General features: G+C 36.3%; 1 protein-coding gene across 1 annotated transcript in view; it reads right to left on the reverse strand.

The window, feature by feature from the left end:
• Positions 1-17,337, reverse strand: part of RIT2 (Ras like without CAAX 2) — a 390,011-nt gene that overhangs the window by 176,133 nt on the left and 196,541 nt on the right. Inside the window, exon 4 of the mRNA XM_041765099.1 lies at positions 14,206-14,397. Within this exon, the coding sequence (XP_041621033.1) occupies positions 14,206-14,397 (192 nt within the window). The remainder of the gene's footprint in view (positions 1-14,205; positions 14,398-17,337) is intronic.

Here is a 17,337-nt window from a genome sequence, read left to right on the forward strand (position 1 = left end):
AGAGAGAAGACTCAAACTAATAAAATCATGAATGAGAAAGGAGAGATCACTACCAACACCAAGGAAATACAAACGATTTTAAAAACCTATTATGAACAGCTCTACGCCAATAAATTAGGCAATCTAGAAGAAATGGACACATTCCTGGAAAGCCACAAACTACCAAAACTGGAACAGGAAGAAAGAGAAAACCTGAACAGGCCAATAGCCAGCAAGGAAATTGAAGCAGTCATCAAAAACCTCCCAAGACACAAAAGTCCAGGGGCAGATGACTTCCCAAGGGAATTCTATCAAACGTTAAAGAAGAAACCACACCTATTCTACTAAGGCTGTTTGGAAAGATAGAAAGAGATGGAGTACTTCCAAATTCGCTCTATGAGGTCAGCATCACCTTAATTCCAAAACCAGACAAAGACCCCACCAAAAAGGAGAATTATAGACCAATATCTCTGATGAACATGGATGCAAAAATTCTCAACAAGATACTAGCCAATAGGATCCAACAATACATTAAGAAGATTATTCACCATGACCAAGTGGGATTTATTCCTGGGATTCAGGCTGGTTCAACACTCATAAAGCAATCAGTGTGATTGATCATATCAGCAAGAGAAAAACCAAGAACCATATGATCCCCTCAATAGATGCAGAGAAAGCATTTGACAAAATACAGCATCTATTCCTGATCAAAACTCTTCAGAGTGTAGGGATAGAGGGAACATTCCTCAACATCTTAAAAGCCATCTACGAAAAACCCACAGCAAATATAATTCTCAATGGGGAAGCACTGGGAGCCTTTCCCCTAAGATCAGGAAGAAGACAGGGATGTCCACTCTCACCACTGCTATTCAACATAGTACTGGAAGTCCTAGCCTCAGCAATCAGACAACAAAAAGACATTAAAGGCATTCAAATTGGCAAAGAAGAAGTCAAACTCTCCCTCTTCGCCAATGACATGATACTCTACATAGAAAACCCAAAAGCCTCCAACCCAAGATTACTAGAACTCATACAGCAATTTGGCAGTGTGGCAGGATACAAAATCAATGCCCAGAAGTCAGTGGCATTTCTATACACTAAGAATGAGACTGAAGAAAGAGAAATTAAGGAGTCAATCCCATTTACAATTGCACCCAAAAGCATAAGATACCTAGGAATAAACCTAACCAAAGAGGTAAAGGATCTATACCCTAAAAACTATAGAACCCTTCTGAAAGAAATTGAGGAAGACACAAAGAGATGGAAAAATATTCCATGCTCATGGATTGGCAGAATTAATATTGTGAAAATGTCAATGTTACCCAGGGCAATTTATACGTTTAATGCAATCCCTATCAAAATACCATGGACTTTCTTCAGAGAGTTAGAACAAATTATTTTAAGATTTGTGTGGAATCAGGACAGACCCGGAATAGCCAGGGGAATTTTAAAAAAGAAAACCATATCTGGGGGCATCACAATGCCAGATTTCAGGTTGTACTACAAAGCTGTGGTCATCAAGACAGTGTGGTACTGGCACAAAAACAGACACATACATCAATGGAACAGAATAGAGAATCCAGAAGTGGACCCTCGAGTTTATGGCCAACTAATATTTGATAAAGGAGGAAAGACTATCCACTGGAAGAAAGACAGTTTTTCAATAAATGGTGCTGGGAAAATTGGACATCCACATGCAGAAGAATGAAACTAGCCCACTCTCTTGCACCATACACAAAGATAAACTCAAAATGGATGAAAGATCTAAATGTGAGACAAGATTCCATCAAAATCCTAGAGGAGAACACAGGCAACACCCTTTTTGAACTCGGCCACAGTAACTTCTTGCAAGATACATCCACAAAGGCAAAAGAAACAAAAGCAAAAAATGAACTATTGGGACTTCATCAAGATAAGAAGCTTTTGCACAGCAAAGGATACAGTCAACAAAACTAAAAGACAACCTACAGAATGGGAGAAGATATTTGCAAATGACCTATCAGATAAAGGGCTAGTTTCCAAGATCTATAAAGAACTTATTAAACTCAACACCAAAGAAACAAACAATCCAATCATGAAATGGGCAAAAGACATGAAGAGAAATCTCACAGAGGAAGACATAGACATGGCCAAGACACATGTGAGAAAATGCTCTGCATCACTTGCCATCAGGGAAATAGAAATTAAAACCACATGAGATACCACCTCACACCAGTGAGATGGGGAAAATTAACAAGGCAGGAAACCAAAAATGGTGGGGATGCAGAGAAAAGGGAACCCTCTTACACTGTTGGTGGGAATGTGAACTGGTGCAGCCACTCTGGAAAACTGTGTGGAGGTTCCTCAAAGAGTTAAAAATAGACCTGCCCTACGACCCAGTAATTGCACTCTTGGGGATTTACCCCAAAGATACCGATGCAATGAAATGCTGGGACACCTGCACCCCGATGTTTCTAGCAGCAATGTCCACAATAGCCAAACTGTGGAAGGAGCCTCGGTGTCCATCAAAAAATGAATGGATAAAGAAGATGTGGATTATGTATACAATGGAATATTACTCAGCCATTAGAAACAACAAATACACACCATTTGCTTCAACGTGGATGGAAATGGAGGGTATTATGCTGAGTGAAATAAGTCATCAGAGAAGGACAAGCATTATATGGTCTCATTCATTTGGGGAATGTAAATAATAGTGGTAGGGAATGGAAGGGAAGGGAGAAGAAATGAGTAGGAAATATCAGAAAGGGAAACAGAACATGAAGACTCCTGACTCTGGGAAATGAACTAGGGGTGGTGGAAGGGGAGGAGGGTGGCGGGTGCCAGTGAATGGGTGACGGGCACTGAGGGGGGGCACTTGACGGGATGAGCACTGGGTGTTATTCTGTATGTTGGCAAATTGAACACCAATAAAAAAATAAATTTATTATTAAAAAAACCAATTAACTGATTTTCCAAAACAAGGGATATAATAGAAATGAAATTCTATCTTCAAATTGTTGGAAGAAAATGACTGCAAATCCTGACTTACACGAATCACCATCCAACAGTATATATTCTTATCAAATATATACATGGGACATTTACAAAATGTGATCAAACGGCATGCTAAAAATCAACACTTTACAAATTTCAAAGGACTAAAATTATACAGATAATATTAAAAATAGCAGACAATAAGTAATAAATTCAATAACAAAATACCTCATAAATCACCATAAGCCCAGAAATTAAGGGCTCTACTTCTAAAAAGCCCATGAGTCAAAGCAGAAATCACAATCAAAATTAGAAAATATTTTGAATTTTATGGTAAATAGGATGTAACAATTTAGCGTATAACTATAACAAAGCCTTCATTAGAGGGACAGTTACAACCTTAAATGCCTACATTAAAAAAGAACAGATGAAAATCAATGAGCTAAGCATCCATATCATGCATTCACAAACAGAATAGCAAATAAAACTCCAAAAAATTAGGTAAAAGTAATTAAAATAAAAACCTGGCAATTATAAAATACAAAAATTCTAAGATAATCTAATAAAAACAGAAGATATAAAGGATAATATATTAAGATGTGGGCTTATTCCATGACTATATGGTATGTTTTACAATGAAAATGAATCAATAAAATTCGCTATTAATAAAATAAAGCCCAAAGTTGGTGCTTTGAAAAGACTAACAGTACTAAATTCATGCCAATGCTGTTCAGTAAAAAGGGAAGCACAAATTAATACTAGCAGGTATTTAAAGGAGCTATCATTTCAGTTTTTACAGACACAAAATGAACAGAAGAACTTATAACAATTTTATGCCAGTATATTTGCAAATTTGACAAAGAATACAAAAAAAATTAACAAAAAAACACTCACTGGATGGTCTCTATAGTAGAGAAGGCAAACGATAGAATTAGTAAATTAAAGACAGATCAATAGAACGTACTCAATCTGAACAGAGAGAAAACAGACAAAGGAAAAAATGGAATCCTCTGCTGAAACATTGTAATAGGGAAGGAACAGCCTTTTCAATAAATTGTGCTGGAGCAATTAAACATCCATCATCAAAAAAAAAGGGGGGGGGGGCAAAAAAAACCCAACCCAAACACTTTAAACAGAAAATAATTCAGGATGAATCATGCTCTTTAATGTAAAACATAAAACTTCAAGAAAAGAATAAGATGAAAATCTTTGGGACCTAAAACCAAGTGGTAGTCTTTGATTTGATACCAAAATTATGCTTTATTCGATAAAAAGAAAAAAAAAACAGACTTCATCAAAATGAAAGTTTTTTCCAGCAAAAGATCCTGTTAAAAGGATGAAAAGGCAAATTATACACCAGGAAAAAATATTTGCAAATCACCTATCTGACAAATGCCTTGAATCTCAAGTAAATGAAGAATTCTCAAAACTTAATATTAAAAAATAATCAATCAATGGAATAACTCAATTATACGATTGTCAAAGGACAGACATTTCACTGAAAAGGCTATACAGATGGCAAATAAACATATGAAAAGATGCTTAATATTATCAGTCATTGAAGAAATGCAAATTAAAACCATAATGGGTTATCACTATACACCTAACAGAATGTCTAAAATGGAAAATAGTGATAACATCTAATTCTGGCAAGGGTGAGAATGTAAAATAAGTACAGATGCACTGAAAAATACATTGGTATCTCCTTTCAAAACTAAAAATGGACATATTATAAGACCTAGCACTTTTCGGCCTTTTATCCCAGAGAATTATAGACTTGAATTCATTCAGGAATTTGTAAATAAATGTTTATAGCAGCCTTATTTATAATAAATGAAAACTGGAGACTACCCAAATGTCTTTAAAGGGTGATGGATAAACAACCTGTGGTTATACCCAGAATGCATGTTATTCAGTAATAAAAAGGAACAATTACTGATAAGCAAAACTTGGATGTGCCTCAGGATATAGTACTGAATGAAAAAAGCCAATCTCAAAAAGATGTGTACTGGATGATTCCATGTATGTAACAATCATGAAATAAACTCTTTGCATAGAGATGGAGAACGGACTGGTGGACTGATGGTTGCCAGGAGTTAGGGTTGGGGTGGGTAGGGGATGGACGTGGCTATAAGGAGTAGTATAAAGGAGTCTTATAGTAATGGTACAACTGGGTATCTTGACTGTAGTGGTGGTTATGCAAGCAACATTGATGTCAGAATTGCAGAGAATTATACACATATACATACAAATGAATATGTGTAACTGTTGAAATTCAATAAGCTCTATGGATTAAACCAATATCAATTTCTTGTTTTTGATATTTTATAGTTATATAACAATCATACTGGGGATGCTAAGAGAAGGGTACACAAGGCTTCTCAACATATTTGCTTGTAATCTGTGCCTGTATAATTATTTATTTATTTATTCATGAGAGACAGAGAGAGAGAGAGGGAGAGAGAGAAAGAGAATGAGAGGCAGAGCCATAGGCAGAGGGAGAAGCAGGCTCCCTGCGGGGAGCACAATGCAGGACTCGATCTCAGGACCCCAGGACCATGAACTGAGCCAAAGGCTGACACTCAATCATTAAGCCACCCAGGCACCCCTGTATAATTATTTCAAAGTAAATTTAAAAGCAAGATGATTGTGTAATTTCCTAAACACGTGATTGAAGTTGAAGAATTTCTAGTATGCAAACAAGAAGTGTTCCTCTTTCAGAAAATAGGTTTCCTTCACTACTAGAAAGTTCACTTTAGAAACTTTGTTTTTGCTAAGACCTACATTACTATCTGTTTTGGCTATTGGAATGAAAACTGAAGATGATTTTCACTTTTACAAAATGCTATTTACTTCTTTGCTTTACGCCCTTCTGGCTCACGAAAGGTTTCATAGGAACACTCTCCTATGCAGATAGAAAGGAAAACCTGTATTTGTAATTCAACCTATCAATAATATAATTCTTTTGGATTTAGGATTGTCTTGGTCTCTATGATAGCTATACTTATACATATAACTGCGCACACATACACACAATGTTTTTTTTTCATTTTTTTTGTGGGGGTTTTTTATATAAAGCCATAAGTCTGAGAATTTAAAATCATCACAAATATCAGAGTTTGTCTACAACAGGATACCTAGGGAAGGGCACAGAGAGTTGACATCTCCCATGGGATAATAAAAATTGTAAAGCTTCACTCACTTGGTATTTCTTTTCAGGTAGCTGTTTTAAGTGATTGGTTTGAAAATTTTCAAGAGATCAGAACAATTTTGCAATCTTGGATTTCACTTCAAAGCTCCAATCTGATTCCCCATGCACATTTTCTTTCCTCTTTTCCTTAAAAAGAAGCTTATTTCTATATGCTGCTTCTGACTTGTCAGTTTTACAAATGTGGCCAATGATCCGTGAAAACCAAACAATTCACTTTAACACCATTTAAATAAGGAAGGGAAGCAAACAGTTATGTCAGTTCAAGCCGAATAGACACAACCTGTGTTCCAATGAAACATGAAACTGCCAAATGGAATGCGACTTAGTTGTAGGTGAATATATGCAGCAAAATTTAGATTTTTTATGACACATTTGATTGGAGAAGTGGACTTAATTCATGTTATTTTCATCATTGTTCTTTTTATATAAGAATTAGTTTTTACTTTAAGATTTTTATTTCTTATGTATATAGGTGCTTGTGTGTGTGAGCATGCATGTGTGTTTATCTTTTAGGTTTCCAATAGCTCATTTAAGACTTTGAAAATGCTTCTAGGGTCTAGATTCTCTCTTATGGAGTCTTATAAATGACCTCATGTCTTTTCATCTATATTCCTTCTAGCCCAATGGTTTTCTAGCTTGCTGCAAAATCGCTCCATTTGTTCAAATAGATTTCTGTGCCTACTTCCATTGTTTCTGATTTATGAGGACTAAGATACAACTTGAGAATGTGTGTTTCCAACAACGGTTTTAGGTGATGCATGTTCTTCTGTTTAGGGGACTATAATTTGAGAACCACAGGTCTCATCCAGGGTGTTTGTCCATACATAGTAAAATTAGCTTTTCTGGAATAGCTAGTAATCTTTATGTCTTTCTCATTTATTGCCAGTTTTTACTCAGTTTGACTTTGTTCATGATCTAATGGGGAAAAAAAGCGCTGATTCCTCCAAAGCTCTGTTCAAAATTCATTTACTTAAAGTTTGTTTACCTAATTATCAGATGTGAAACAGAGTAACAATTTCAAACTTGAGTTTACAAAATCTGTGCACTAAAGCCTATATACTTTATCAGAAAACTCACTGGGCCTTCCTCCAGTTTTAATTACTCTTCTTTTTGACACACATCTTACACATTTCTTCCTGTGTGATTTTTTAAAAAAGATTTTACTTATTTATTCATGAGAGATACAGAGAGAGAGGCAGAGACAAAGGCAGAGGGAGAAGCAGGCTCCACGCAGGGAGCCCAATGTGGGACTCGATCTCGAGTCTCCAGGATCACGCCATGGACCCAAGGTGGAGCTAAACTGCTGAGCCACCCAGGCTGCCCGTCTTCCTGCGTGATTTGTAGTCTTTCCCAGTTCAGGGACCCCAAGGGTAATAAGGAGCTCCTTTCTGAGTCCCCCCCTACAGGCTGTAGGTTTCTTTCTGGGTTCTCTTGCTTTTTTCTCCCCCTTTAACAGAGGGCACCCTGGGTATCTGTCCTTGCCTTCCTGATTTTACAGGTTGGTGCTTTCCCAAGAACTAAGTCACGGGCTTACATGCTTCCCCCTCCCTTAGCGTCACCTCCCCTAAGGTGTGTGCTTTGGCCACCCCTCCCTCCTCTAGGGATGAGTCCCCCTCCAGAGGAGATTGAATCAACCTGTGCCGTCCTGGTCCCATCCCACTCAGACAGGTCCTGCTCTCATTTCTGGCTATTGAGTTAGACTTTTGCGTTTTTGAGGTTTGTTAGCAGGTCTGCTCAGGAACTAGACTAACCAGTAGCTTTAAATTGTATAACCCCAGTATATTTTGTTTTGGGGGCTGATAAAGCAGGTGTAGACCTCATTTTAGATCCCAGTGATATGCCCTTTAGCTCCCCACCCCCAGTCTCCACGGGAGTAACAGGAGTGATGATAAAACTTTTCATTCAAAAAAAAAAAAAAAAAGACACATTTGCTAGTGTCTAACTTGTAAAACAGCAGATAAGAACATATAAACCCAAAGTAAACAATCCAGGTGAAGGATGAGGATGTAGTACATAGTAGTTACTGAGTCCCTGGTTTGTACCAAGCACTGTGCTAGATAATCTAATGACATTATGTCATCTACCATACCTGAAAACCTATGAAAGTCCCTGTTCTACAGAAGCAGACACTGAGACAGACTTTGGAGTGCATAATACTGGTTAGGGATCAATACTTACAAAGGAAGGAATAGGAAGCTGGATCGGGTCGAGGGAAAAGCTGAATAACAATGCAAGTCCAACAAAGTTTGCCAAACCAGCATGGGGATCTGGAGCAAGATTTGCTTGTCATGGTGTCCCATTGGGTTGTAATGGCTAGATGTATATGCCCATACTTCACTGAAAATGGGCAAACCCGGAAAGAGTAGGACCTCAGACAAGGAGGCTTTGTTGGCTAAGGGATGTCCCTGAAGCAGTCCGTGGACTATGCCTCCTATCTCTGTGCTGGGAGTGAGGTACTTCTTTGAAGGAGCATTTGGGTGTTTATCAAGTTTGTCACTGATTTGTCCAAGGATCATCTCAGTGAAAATTCAAACTCAGGTCTGATTCTTTTTACAATATACTTCATTATTTTCTGAAAAGTATTTGCTAAGTATATGTCTTAACCTTGTCTTGAGGAATTCATCATGGACATTCAGTGCATTGTGTGACAATGCAACCATGACCTCAGGTATCACTGAACAATGTAGCAGTTTTTCCCTACATGAATGGTCTCCAAATTTCACTGTAATTTTGTCACCTGTCATCCGGTCAGGGTGTTGCATGAGTATGGAATCCATGAATAGTCTACTGCTTTCACCCACGCTGCCATCATTTTTCATCCTGATGACTAAATCTCCTGACTGGCCTTCCTGCTTCCATTCTTGTTCCCCTCCAACAACTAGATAGATTATGAAAATGCATTCTTGCCACAACTCTGCTCAAATATTTGAAGTTATTTCTCTTCCTATGTATGTATGTGTATATATATATATATTTATATATAAATATATACATATTCTAAGTGTGTATAATTTTATTCATGACACCATTTTTGCAGTATGCAGTTGTTACATACACACTCAAACTGGTCATTATCTGTATCTCCCATACTATAATTTCAGATTCTTCTAAAGTTTTTATCTGTCATGTTCACTCCTGAAAACCAAAATCTAACAAAAAAAACCTTTTGTTACCCATTGAGTAATTACTAAATATTTTGTAAATACTAATTGAATGAAAGAATGGTGTTAGTAAATATATATATCAGAAAACTGATTTGTAAATTGAGTAATTACTAAATATTTTGTAAATACTAATTGAATGAAAGAATGGTGTTAGTAAATATATATATATATATATATATATATATATATATATATATATATATCAGAAAACTAATTTGGGTTCAAAGTCTAGTTTTAAAACCTACCCATCTAGTTAAATTACACCAAACTCTAAACTTTGTTTTGTTTTCCATCTTAGTTGAAGTTAATACATTGACATTTAAAATATATATATTTATTTGAGAGAGGTAGAGACCGAGTGAACGAGAGGGAATGAGTGAGAGAGCAAAGAAGACTCCCCACCCTATCAGGAAGCCTCACATGGGGATCCCATCCTGTGACTCCAGGATCATGACCCAAGCTGAAGGCACACATCTAACCTAACGGAGAGAGCTACCCAGGCATCTCAATACATTGGCATTTTTAATGAAAAAAATAGCATATAAATAAAATGCTATGGAAATATGTAAAGAAATGCTTTATATATTTATGTTTTGTGTTTGACAAAGTTGGTCTTCAAACAGGTCCTTATCTATGAAATTATTTTGAGGCTGCTTGATATATATGTGCTAGGCAGCCTGGTCCTCCCAACTCCATGGCTTATGCACACTCACAGTACCCCAATTCATTACCTCCTTTCTACATCTACTTTTGTTGGCCCTATCACCATTCACCTGCTCCTTCTACCTGGTCCAGATGCTTCTCCATTCAGCAACTTCCCTCCTCAAAAATACTACCCACATTGATCTTTCCTGGTTTTCAGAAACAATTGCAATTATACATAGTGTCATACTGTTCAATATTCAGTTTTGTTGTTTAATAATGTTCTATATCACATGCATAGATCCCTTCTGAGGAGAGAGAAGTCCTTGAGGAGAGAGATGGGTTCTCTCTCATTCTTTTTACTGTGCCACAAACTTGCCATCTCTCCACAAAGATAAGCAGATGCTTGACAGAACTCTAAATAGAGGTTATTTTTCTTAACACAGCAATTTCTGATCTCTGCAGCTTTTATATGCCCCCTCTCAGTAAAGGAATTGAACCATTTTCATTAGATAGATTACTGAAGAATAAGCAAGGAATATTTCCTGATCCCAGACCTACATTCAAAGAGTCAGCCTGTGGAAAGCAGGGTTTCAAGGCTTCAAACTGAGTATTAAGCTCCAATTAGACTGCCTGTGCTGAATGGTTTGTCATGGTCTATCTTCAGGATAAAATAGTTTGTGGTCTGCGACTGATATAAAACTTTCCTAAACCAGCTCCCAGATCCTTGGAACTCACTCCATTCATAGCACCATTTTTACTTTGTACGAGTGGTCATGGTTTTGCAAAAACAAAAAAGCAGAAATTCTTGCCTTCTACTCCCTAGTGTGACAGCAGAAGACATAATAGAGATGAAGACCATGCAAGTTCTGAGACCTAATGTAGTCTGGGAATTTAAAAAGAGGACTTTAGAATCATCTGGATGGACTCTGGACAAAATTATGCTTCTAATAAGGAAACATTGCCTTTCAGTGGTTTTGAGCATCATTTCCTTGTCCTTATTTTTCCTCACATGCTTCCTAAGTTCTGGCTGTTACTGGCTTGTCCAGTACCTGGAGCTCGTCACTCCATTTCCAAAGAGCTATCATTTCGCTTCTTCCTGCTCCAATACAATGTAATTGCTTATGTTCTATCCTCTGAAGAGCATGGTAAGATCCTGAAGCTGATTTTAAAAAATTTAAGAAAAGAAAAACAGCATTGACTTGGAGCCCCAAAGTATAATGTAGTGTGATTTCAAATCAGACATACTGGACATGTTCTCGTAGCCCTAACTAGCTGTGTGACCTTGAGCAAGTCACAGAATGTATTAAAGCTTCAGATGACCCATCGGTAAATAGGTATCATAAAGGAGCCTACTTGGTGGCCTTGTAGTGAAGATGAAATGAAATTATGTGTGATAAGTGCCTGGTATGGAGCCTTGCAATACTAAATGCATCATGAATATCAGTATCAAAATGGATATTGTTCTTAGAGAAAATAAAACTTTAAACAGAGCCCTTCAATATTTTTGTTTAAAGACCTCATTAATAACAAAGGACATGAGGCATCAAAACTTGTTTCTTTTTCTTGGTATAAAGGGACTTGGATTCACCAAAATGCATTCAGGATGCAGCCACCTACTCTACCAAACAAGCATGACAAGAAACAGCTGTTATCATCAGTGCTTTCCTTTCAATCACTTTCAATGAGGGGGAAGAAGAGCCTCCAAGTAAAAACCCTAATTTCTCTGCCTCATAGCCCTGAACAGAAGCACCAGCATGATTTCCTTTAGAACCTTCCAGACTTTAACATTATTATTCTAGGATTCTTCACAAAACTCTTCTGAGCTAGAGATGATGCAGGTGTCAGCATCTTTGTTTTTACATTAAAAAAAATAAATAAAATGGAGACCTAACAGTTGAAGACTCATATAAGAAAAAGAGTACATGTGATCAGGGTTTTAGTCTCAAATTTGTCACTAATAACAGCATTATTTTACTAAAATTAATTTCTACCAGTATATTTACTTCTCAAATATTCTCGCCCATCAACTGCTTGCCTTACAACTACACAGGGCAGTTATAGGATTAAAATAAAGTGTGAATGGAAAGTATTTTGAAAAAGAACAACTACTCTACAATTATAGGAACAATTATTCCCATCACAAACACCACAGCCAGAAGCCAAATTTGCATATCAACACTTCATTATTGGAGACGTTGGTACGTGAGCAATTTTAAAAAGATTGTAATTTGAGTTTTCATGGTTTTTGCACTTTCTGTGACTATCTTGTTTACTTGCTTTTCTCTAAAAGGAAAAGTCTGTCAAATCTGCTAAATTACTCAGTTTACTGTCATTTTTCATATTTGTTTCAGTGATGTTTGTGAGTCACACCACTGCTAATCTGCAATTACCCAGGCTGAGACAGGGGTCCCATTGAACACCTTTGAGCCTGGGGAAGCAGAAGCAGAGCAGAATGGTGAGGGGAAAGCAAGTGTCAGCCAGTGTTGGAATGATGGAAAGCAATCATTCTATAGACAATCTGATTAACTTTTGCCCGAAAAAGGTTCCCTCATGTTCTCAAATCCACTAGCTTACAAGAGCCACTTGTAGCTCTCTTGACTGGCATTCAATTAAAGGTTTATGTTCTCTAGGAATTCTGAGAAGTGCAGTAAAGGTGGTCATATAATCACCAATGGTATACTTCCATTTCTCAGGGTGCTCCCTCATGTCACTTCCCAGAGGTCCTTAAAAAAAAAAAAAGAAAGTAGAATATCCCTACTTTTAAGAGGAGTACCTGAAAGGTTCATCACTAGACCTATACTTACTTCTCTTCTTCCTTTATGACAAATATCACACAATAGATTCATATTTAGCTGGTGAGACAAACTTGAATTCCTATCTAACCATATTATTCTAAACATTGCTTTGGAGAAAGAGAAACAACAAAGAATGTAGGAAAACGGGTGCAGAGGAGACATATTATAGCTCCTAAAAAACAGCTGCCACTTTAAGATGCTTAGATTTTCAAGTAAAATATAGAAAAACATGCAACTACAAAAATGTACTGCACTAAATCATAGAAATGTTTCTGTATTAAGCATAGATTTATAAGCATTGACTCTATGAGATATTTTCACTGTAAGTAAACATAAAATGCATTGGATACAAAAGTCCAAATATATATAACATTTAAAATAGAAAAGAATTGTTTTAGTAAAGATTCTTACCTTACCAAAAGGCTTTATTAGGAGGCTACTTTAAGTCTAAAAAACATTAACTGGAAACATACAAACTATTCAAATCCAGTTCAAATTTAAAGTCAATGCAAGTAAAGATAAAGTATCTAAAATTAGAACTAAACCATACCATTCAATTTAGAGAATTTGATTTACAAAAATTTGATTTGCATGCAACTTCTTAGCAATTTGATTTTGTACAAAGTAAGTCATGGCAATAGAATTGTGAGATGATTTGTCTGCTCCCTGAACTAGGTTTTGGTCATTTAATCTCTTTAGGAGTACTAAGGACAACTGAAGTATTATTACCCTGCAGAGATGAGGCCATCTCAGCTTGCACATCAGGCTCTGATAATGTCTCATCAGAGAAGAATAAACCATAATGAACTACGTGAAATCTGGTAATGGATCACAATCCATGGTTCCTATATTATCAGAAACTAGCCATGGTTTCTGCATTATCAATTTTGTTGGGAGAAACGAACTGAGATCACAATGAGATCTCAAGCTACAGGGGAAGCTTGAAGCAGATTGATGTTATATGGAAGCCATTTATACAATCTGACAAGTGGGGCTTGTTTTAATTCTGGAAGGTGGAAAGGGTCCTGTGAACTCTAATGGTTAGTCTGGTCTTTACATGGTAGCTGGATCCCAAGAGCAAGCATTTTAAGTGGCAAATGACGAAGCTACAGAACTCTTACAGCTCAAACTCTGAAAGTGTATAGCATCACCTCTACTAAAGTCTACTACCCAAAACAAATGGCAAAGCCAGCCCAGATCCAAGGAAATGGGAGAAACAGATTATGCCTCCGGTTGAAGTGGTGAGGATGCTGTAAAGTAGCATGTGGGATGAGATATTTTGTCGCAATCTACCACAGGATTTCGAAGATTTCTTAGAAAAGTCACAGCATCATTTATTTCTCATAATTCTCAGTATGAACCTCGGTAAGCGGTCATACTTTACCAAGTACTATATACCCTTGGAGTTAGGAACAAACAAAAATTTGGCACTCACCTGGCGGAATTGTTCTAGGTCGATTTTGTTACCCACCAGCACCAGGGGAATTTCGTAGGTGTGGCGGACTTGAAAAATGAGCTCTTTAAACTTGGCAGCTTCCTGGAATGATTGGCGGTCAGTGACAGAGTAGCAGATGATGAATCCCTCCCCACCTCGCATGTACTGCTCCCGCATGGCTGTGAACTCGGCCTGCAGGAAAAGAGCAAAACTGTTATGTAATTTAAAACAATGAAGCCAACCCGTCAATAAAATAAAAGGTCAAAAGTAGATAAATTATGAGATGAAGTAGTTGGGTGGAAATTTTGTAGAAGTTTATTTCTGGGTTTTGGATGTAGAAAAGTATGAGGTCTAAATGTATAATTATGAAATCTGAATGCTTTAAAGTGTGCTGAGTGTTGATCTTTAATCATAGAAAATTTGATTCAAGAGATCTTGGGAGAGATATGTTAAATAGTAGGTTAACGAACTCTTAGGGATTAGATATATCCTTTTCTACTTAATGGTCTAGTTTTAAGAAAGAGAATCTAAATTTGTTTACTTTAAAACCTAGAGGAACTTATTTTCTCCTCAAAAAGATGAAAAGAAACACAAGTTTAACCTTGATTATCCCTGTGAACCGAGGAAGTTATAAATATAGATAATCCCAGACCCAGTTATGTGCTTGGGTTTTCTTAGATTTGTCTCCCTAAGGAGCATAAAACAGAGGGCGCTTGATGGTTAGTTAAGTCATGGGGCACTTTCCACCTTGTGTTCACTCTTATATCCTTTTCTCTCTCTGCAGAGGACAGGATCACCTTCCAAGTATACCTACGTCCCAACCTGGGAGATAATGCTGTATCAGTTTTCACATTGCAGCCCACCTGAACTACAATTTCCTGGCAACTCAGAATTTAGGATTTGGTCTGAGATTCAAGCCAAAATATTTCTTTTAGTCTGAAATAGCTGTTTTCATTCACTGCTACTCTGCTGAATCTATTGTTAAAATCACAAGGGCTAGTTAGATAAAAGCAATGGGAAATATAAAACTTAAGACTATCTGTGGAACAAGCCATGTTAAACAAAAGAACACAAGAACACATTGTGAATTGGAAATAAAGTCATTGAAGAAAGAAAGATTCGCATGAGTTTGAGCTGTATTTGAAAATTTGAGGAGGTGTGAATTCTTCACCCCCCCCCCCCGTAAGCTATTTATAAGAATTACTAAAATGCCTTCATCAGAGTAATTGTTGAAACAAACGTTAATTTGATTTAACATGGCTTCATTTTTGAGAGGTAGGAGCATTTGCATAGATCCAGAAATTTTGGAAAACTGAGGTGCTTACAAGTGGAGAGAGGATAATAAAGCTAATGGGGTCTTGAATTAGTAGGCGAATCTTTCAACACATCTTCAGTTAAAGTGGAATGGATGTAAACAGTATACTAGGTTTAATCAATCATTTTAAAGCTTTATGAATTTGAACATGAATGCAGAAAGGAAAAAAAAAAAAAGGAAAGACTTTTCCAAGGATGAACGGTCAGCTAATATGAAGTTGGTTTGAATAATTTATCTTATCTCATTCACACTAAATCAATTTACTTAGTACTAAAGTTTACCTCAATCCTACATTTCACCATGTGAGTGTCATGGACTAACAGGGGAGAAAGAAATCCTACAGGGCCTCAGTTTCTTCATCTCTAAGACAAAGTTGGCTGATAAAATTTCTGACATCCCTCCCACGTCTGGCATTCTCTAATTCTGAAAACCATTTGCCTCAGTAAGAATCCCACAGTTGATGTGGGCTAACTAGAGCAGTATGGACTAAAATCGATAAATGAGTTTTCTCTGACATGTAATTATGTTTTTCAAATAGAAATGGTAGAATCATTGCAGAAAAATATGTGATACTCAGAAAACATAAATGGATGACATCCGTGTATATGATCAAAACCATAAAAGTGCAAACTAAACTGGAGAAAATTCACAATTTACAGTTCTATGTATTTGCCAATTACTGTCTTAAGCATCAAAATTATTTGTCTATTGTATATTGAAAAATAAAATACACATCACAAAATATCCAAAAGGTACAGAAGTATATAAAATTTAATTTCCTTATCTCCAACCCCAATTTTCTTTTCCAAATGCATGACAGTTAATAATTTCTTTACCCTTACAGAAAAGTAAGGGCATACAAGCAATATTCCACCTTTGCACACTTTTTAGACTCAAATGGGCACGTAATATATACAGTTTTAACTTTTAACCCTAATTAAGATTTAATATCCTTAATATACCTGGAAGATCATTTCACATAAACACAAGTATTATTTGCCATGAATGTACAATTCCTTTAAAGTATGTAGCATAATTTATGTAACTAGTTGCCAATGGATATTTAAAGGTCTTCCTTTTATTTCTCTAGTCGACTATGCTGCAATATAGATTCTTATGGAACTGCATTGCACAGATGTATATCTGAGAAGTAGTATTGCTACATGAGAGAGAACAAACATTTTTACTTTTGAGAAATAGTGCCAATCTCACCAAAGATACCATACCAACACTCTTTCCAACGTTGTATAAAAGTATCTGTTTCTTCTCATTTTCACCTATGCCACTTATCAAATTTTTCTACCTTTTATAAGTTTTTGAGTAAAAAATAGAATCTTGTTTCTTTTGTCTGTATTTATAGGAGTCATACTGAACATCTCCTATGTTTCTTATCCAATGACAAATTCTCTCTGGACATGGTTTTATTTTTAAAAATGAAATGTTTTTTATTCTTTGATTTGGGGATTTAAAAAATTTCTGAGAAAGTTCTATGTGAGACATAAGAAAAAAATACATTTGAAAAAATTAACAATAACTACATCATAGGGAAAATACTAATAAATTTGAAGAAGTCTAACACCTATTAGGAAGCCGGGCAAAGTACAGGAAAGTAAAATTCACAGAAAAGAATATTGGATGAATGAATGAGTGAATATCTAACTGTGCAAAAGTATAAATATAGAAGTATTTCTCAAATATTGCTTAATCATAAAATTAAGGTTTGGTTGTGTTTTTTTCCTCCAAATAGGAGAATCTTTCTACCAATAAAACAGATATAATTAAGCTATCCCAATGAAAGGGGAGGATACTTCCTCTTA

This window comes from Vulpes lagopus, chromosome 1, assembly GCF_018345385.1.
Source record: "Vulpes lagopus strain Blue_001 chromosome 1, ASM1834538v1, whole genome shotgun sequence".
NCBI lineage: Eukaryota > Metazoa > Chordata > Mammalia > Carnivora > Canidae > Vulpes > Vulpes lagopus.